Source organism: Carassius carassius, chromosome 35 (assembly GCF_963082965.1).
Source record: "Carassius carassius chromosome 35, fCarCar2.1, whole genome shotgun sequence".
NCBI lineage: Eukaryota > Metazoa > Chordata > Actinopteri > Cypriniformes > Cyprinidae > Carassius > Carassius carassius.
In genome coordinates this window covers 18,982,156-18,988,532 of record NC_081789.1, presented here as the reverse complement: position 1 = coordinate 18,988,532, position 6,377 = coordinate 18,982,156, and the positions used below count along the sequence as shown (strand labels likewise).

General features: G+C 39.3%; 1 protein-coding gene across 1 annotated transcript; it reads right to left on the bottom strand.

Annotated features, from left to right (window-relative positions):
* Positions 1-625: 625 nt before the first annotated feature.
* On the bottom strand, positions 626-2,473 carry LOC132116144 (class E basic helix-loop-helix protein 22-like). Its single transcript, XM_059524763.1, has one exon. The coding sequence runs from the start codon at positions 2,243-2,245 to the stop codon at positions 1,460-1,462; it is 786 nt and encodes a 261-aa protein (XP_059380746.1). The 5' UTR covers positions 2,246-2,473; the 3' UTR covers positions 626-1,459.
* Between the last annotated feature and the right edge of the window lie 3,904 nt (positions 2,474-6,377).

Here is a 6,377-nt window from a genome sequence, read left to right as displayed (position 1 = left end):
AGACGAACTAGAAGAATGCAAACTAATGACATTGACACTGATACTCGTGACTGTTTCCTGTGATTAAAGACACCCAATTACGGCAGTGAACAGTGTCGTAGTTATGTTCTTTAATCACATCCAGCATGTTTAATTGCCTTAACGATGTTTTTAATTAAAAAGAATATAGGTATTACAGTCGACAATTTTGATACACTACTGGTTTCAAATTAACAATATTAAACAACTTCACGGATTTTTTATTTATTTTTTAATAATCATGATCGGGTGACTAAGCTGTATCCTATAGTATTAACATACATTCTCATTTAACCTCAGGGCATTGTAGTTCATAAAGTCTGACTTTTTTTCCAAGGGCATTTATATGTAAGCGATGATAAAATTAAAAACACTAATTTAAAGATAAAAATATGTTGATTCTAATTCGTTAGGCTAAAAGTAACTCTTTTTTAAAATAATAAAAAAATTATTGTTGCCAGATGCCAAACATTATAATTTCACATATTACGTGTCATCAGTAAAATATTTTTCCTTGCGATTTATTGATCGTAATCTCTCGAGCCAGCGCAAGCCATGAATCACTTTACTACCAGAGGCATCACAACATACAACCAGGCGTAAAACGTTGGATCAAAATATTTTAATAAAGCTTTCCAATACATCAACACATACAAATGGCCCTCTGTGGTCATATTGATAATAATATATCTACATTGCTTCCTGCCTCGACCTGACAACAAGTTGAAACCACCACGTCTCAAGCCAAACTGCATATGTGTTTGTAAAATGCCAAATCGGCGAGATTTACAGCAATGATGACAATGCATAAACAGACCAGGCATGCAGACCCACTTGATTTCATCCACTTAGAGAAATGAAAAAGGCAAAACAACTTTTTTTAGATTCCACCAAAATAACAATATATTATATTACAATTTTTAAATGAAAAATCTCAACTAAGCTTTCGAAATAACACGTAGATTACTTTGGAATAAAGTCCGATACACCGCTCCTTCCATCAGATGCTTTGTAAAACAGATGTCACTTGAAAGCAAACATTTACATAACATAAATTCAAAGTTGTAAGAATACGCATTATTGCCAGTTAAAAACCTTAAAATGTTTGGCATCATAAACAAGGTAAAACATAGTTGCATGTTGTCAGGTCAGTGATACACGTCATTCTGAAGGGTCCAAGTTAATTAACTGTTCATTCTTCATCATCATCATTATCATCAACAGACATAGACTTTGTTTGGTTTTCATCCCACTCTCACCAGCACTTAAAGTATAGGCTATACCGTATGTACACAATCAATGATTCTTGGAATGAAGTTGTAAGAAAAGTTTTTAGCATTCTTCTATAGCGACTTCATTGCAAAACTGCTGGCAGACAACAGTCTCGCTTTTTCAGAGTCAAATGTTGCGCATGTGCTTCTACCAGTGTCGGCTGCAGAGTTTAAGGCTTGTCAGTGCATTGCTTACAGAGGCTGGAGGTGACACTGTTGAAAAGGGCACATTTGTCTGGACAGGAGGACGCTGCAACTCCTGCAGGGAACGGGTACCCAGCTGGCTGCTCGTATGCGCTCAACCCCGGCGTGAGAGCTGTGGTCGCGGGCAGCGAGGCGGCAGAGATAGCCTGGCCTTGGTTGAGATACGCAACCAGCCGTCTCATCTCCTCCAGCGCCTGTGCCTGCATGAGGATGTAATTTTTGGCTAAGAGCAAGGTGGCAATTTTGGAGAGTTTCCGTACAGACGGACTGTGCGCGTAAGGGATGACCGCGCGCAGCTCATCGAGCGCATCGTTCAGATCGTGCATTCTCCGTCTCTCCCGGGCGTTGATGTTTAGTCTCAGGACTTTTTGCTCTTTGTTTTTCTTACCTCCCTCTGACTTTGCACCGGGCACCGTCGTTCTCCCGTCCGTCATGAGCATCATCTCGCATCGGCCGTCGCTGTCATCGTCTTGGCTCTGTTCGCCGCCGCTGCTCTCCGCAGCCGAAGTCCTGTTTGCGCTTTCGCCGTATTTCACACACAAAGATCCGGTGGGCAGCCCCAGCGTGCCCGCTCGCCCGCCGGGCTGCACCGGGTCTGGGTCGGTCTGCTCAAAACAGCTGAGGGGCGACTGGCTGTCCCGCGAACCAAGATCAATACCCGCAGCCGGTCGGAACGAGTCCATCTTTTTGCTCGAGACTGCGCTGAGAGTTTTGTGAAAAATGTCACCACCCAAGTTTATTCTCCTGTCCATAGTCTCCCGAAAATCGGATGCGATGATGGGGCTTCACTCAGCCGCTGTCCTCTCCTAAAGTTTCTACTTTATGAAGTGGAGTTGATGTTGATGGCCGCTCCGCTTGTCAAGTGAGGCTCCTCCTAAAGTGCTCTACGCTGCGTTTATCGTGTTGAGACGCACTTTGTAGATCTCGGCAGCGATCAGCATCAGCAGCAGAAGGGGGAGTCTTTTACATCATTATCTCAAGTCGGGCTATTAATATGAAGAAGATTCGCCTATCGGGATTAAGCGCGCGCTGCCCAATCAGGTTAACGTTTTAATTAATGGGATTAAAACGGTAACAAACAATCCAAACGGGTTTCTCACAGCTTTACAAAAGCACCCCAGCTCTTTTATTCCTCTGCCCATCTGCGTACACCCAATGGGCAACTGTGTTCAAGCCGCAGTTGTGCTTTGTAGTGCAGAAACATACAAAATTTATTTATTAAAAAAATTACTTTTTACTATTATTTCTAACCTACTTAGAAACATGGCTTTTCGTGTCGATGCTATGCTGATGACACTCATCTCTACATCTCATTCCATCACTTCCAACATGCTTTACAACTCATTGTTAAATCTCTTGTTCTGTCTAGGCTGGACTATTGCAATGCTCTCTTGGCAGGTCTTCCAGTCAGTTCTATCAAACTTTTACAATTAATCCAGAACGAGGCAGCAAGAATCATTTTAATGAGCCAAAAAGAATGCACATCACACATCTGTTTAACAGTTTGCTCTGGCTGCCAATAGATGCTCACATAAAATTCAAGGCATTGATGTTTGCATACAAAACCATCACTGGCCCTGCACCCCTTTACCTAAATTCATTACTTCAAACTTATGTCCCTAGAAGCTTGCATTCTTCAAGTGAACTTTGTTTTATTGTGCCATCCCAAAGAGGCACAAAATCACTTTCATGTACTCTTAAATTAAATGTTCCCTCCTGGTGGAATGACATGCCCAAATCAATCCGAGCAGTCCTTAGCCATATTCAAGAATTGGCTAAAAACGCATCTCTTCCATCTTTCCAAGGTCCCTTTTAGACTTACACTCTATTCATTTACTGCTAGTTTTCTCTCTCTTTCTCTCTCTCTCTTTCTCTCTCTCTCTCTCTCTCCCTCTCTCTCTCTCTCTCTTATATAATAAATTAAATAAAAGTGCCCATCATTAATAAAAAAGGGTCTCACACAGCTCCGGGTGGTGAACAAAGGCCTCCTGTAGTGAATCAATGCGTTTTTGTAAGAAATATAATCATATTTAAAACGTAATAATCAATTTAATCTAGCTTGCGTTCACTGTTGTAAACAGAAGCAGCTCCAGGCTGATGACCTATGGAGGTCGGAAGTCAGTCAGAAGTGATTCATGCAGAAGCACAGGGGAGAGAACATAACAAAACAAGGTCACTAACTGGAAGTACAAAACGAGGATTTGTAAAGAAGAATGTCAGAGGATTTCTATATAAGCCAAGAGGAGACTTGTTTTCCTTTGCTAAAGTAAGGAAACTTTGCTTCCTTTGCTCCTGTTAATAAACATTGGTCTTCACGAGACTCAACCTCATGCATCATTCCCCTGGAACTCCTTCTGTTTTATAACAGTGAGGGCAAGCTAGATTAAAGTAATTATTACGTTTTGAATATGGATATTTTGTCTTACAAAAAAACATTGATTCACCACAGGAGGCTTTTGTTCACTCCCTGGAGCCATGTGAGACACTTGTTTTTTTTGTTTTGTTTTTATGGATGGGCAATTTTTATTACACTTCTTTTGGACTGATGCACTGCAACACCTGTTGAGTGCCATTAAACAGCTTGAAAGATCAGAGACAATTTTTAAGATAGCTCTGACTGGATTCGTCTGAAAAAATAAAGTCATATACACCTAGAATGACTTGAGGGTGAGTAATTTTTGGGTGAACTAACCCTTTAAGCTAACCAAGACTTGATGTAACACTTGCATATCATTGCTCTTTTGTTGATTTTGATTGCTTCCATTGTCCTCATTTGTAAGTCGCTTTGGATAAAAGCATCTGCTAAATGACTAAAGGTAAATGTATTATGAAATAGCCTATGTTCTGTGCTAATGTTGTTTCCAGGTGGATGCTACAGACATCTTTCGTATAAGCTGACGGAGAGACACTGAGTATTTGGTGGGCAAATGCTCAGGTCAAGTGACCTGGTAACAAACTCATGGATCAACTCTCTATGTTTAGTAACGATTATTAGGCCACGTGTCCACCAAAGGCTGGCATATTTTTTTTGGCGCCAAGAATTAAAGAATGTTCAACTTTGGATAAAACACTGTGCTCATTACTGTCACTTTTTAGTCAGCTAACCAATCACTCATCGACTGTTTTACGGGTGAACAACAATGGAGAAGTTAATAATGCTCGTCTCCGAGTAATTATTTCTTTACTAGATCGAATTGCCGGACTATCATAATTATTAAATAATGTTTGGAGAAACATTTCATTCGCGATGAGTCTGCCATTATATCAGCGGATATTCCTTATCATGGCAACAGCGTCTCAAAGCGAAAGAAACTGCGCTCTCAAGCGCTCAAAGCTTAGCCCTTTGGTCGACACGCAACCTTAGCAAGAAGACCACTTTTAGAAAATGTTCGTGGGACATACAAACTTCAATATAGAAAATAAGAAATTTTAAAGAAAACTGTGTTATTAAAGTCGTGGAAAATAGCAACAAATTAATTTTCTTAGATATTTATGTTACTTTACATTTTTACTCGCTGATATACAAAAAAAAAAACAATTTGTTATTGATTTTTTTTTTTACTTTTTTATTTTTTTTATTTAAAATGCAATATTCAAAGTAGAACTAGCGTGAAAATTTTTTTACTTTTCTAATATTTGTGGACTTGTCTAAGTTGTAGGCCTACCTTCGTCTCTAAAAAAGAGCAATGCATTTCTCTGATCTCCAAACCATTCAACTCAAAACTTACCTATGTGGGATCAGCACAAGGGTTTTTGATTAATCCTAATAATTCACACCTGCAGCATGGTTTAAAAACTCAGAGAACTTGTGCGAAAACTCTTGTAATTTTGCATTTGTGAGTGGAGTGTACATACTAACATATTTCATGTGCAAACTTTTGAGGCAATGGTTTTAAAAAGAAAGAGGGCACATTTGTGAACTGGAGTCGCCCCCGCGTGGTCATAAAGAATTTTGCGCTCACAAGATTTTTTTGAACGCAAGTGCTGTCACTTGCTAGTCATTATGCTTATCTTATAATATAGCTATCAGCGGTGATGTTCAGCTGTTTGTTATTAAAAAGATGTTAAACAGAGGACCATAGCTTTTAAATGTTGTATTTTACATATGCAAATAAATAAAGATAGATAGGCTATGTCTATTTATTTATTTATTTATTTATTTATATTATTATATATTTTTAAGAAGCTGCAGTACTCTCCATTGAAAAGGTTAGAACCTGCAACTAATTATCAGAGATGGGACCAAGTCACACATGTGCAAGTCTCAAGTAAGTCTCAAGTCTTAACCTTCAAGTCTCAAGTAAGTCCCAAGTATTTTTTTCTTGGGCAAGTCAAGTCAAGTCAAGTCACAAGTTATGTCAAGTCAAGTCAAGTCAAGTCCTGTAGTAAGTCAAGTCAAGTCCAAGTCAAGTCACCTTATTATTGTAATTTTACCTGCAGAATCTGATCTTAATAAAGTTAAAAGACAAGAGATAAGTAACAGTAAATTAAAATAATTTGGATTTGCATTGTAAATACTCATGTTCAGTAAAATACATCATGGAATCAAACAAAATTGTAACTTCATAAAATTATTTATTTTTCACTTCTGCCAACAGAAATGTTTTACATTTTCAACATTGAGTCCACAAAACAAATAACAGCTAAACATCCAACAGACTCCTCTCTGAACTCTCTCTCTCTCTCTCTCTCTCTCGACGTGACGTGACATTCGGCCAAGTATGGTTACCCATACTCAGAATTCGTGCTCTGCATTTAACCCATCCGAAGTGCACACACACAGAGCAGTGAACACACACACTGTGAACACACACCCGGAGCAGTGGACAGCCATTTATGCTGCGGCGCCCGGGGAGCAGTTGGGGGTTCGATGCCTTGCTCAAG

Coding starts and splice junctions, on each gene's coding strand:
- LOC132116144 (XM_059524763.1), bottom strand. CDS start 2,245: ATGGACAGGAGAATAAACTTGGGTGGTGACATTTTTCACAAAACTCTC.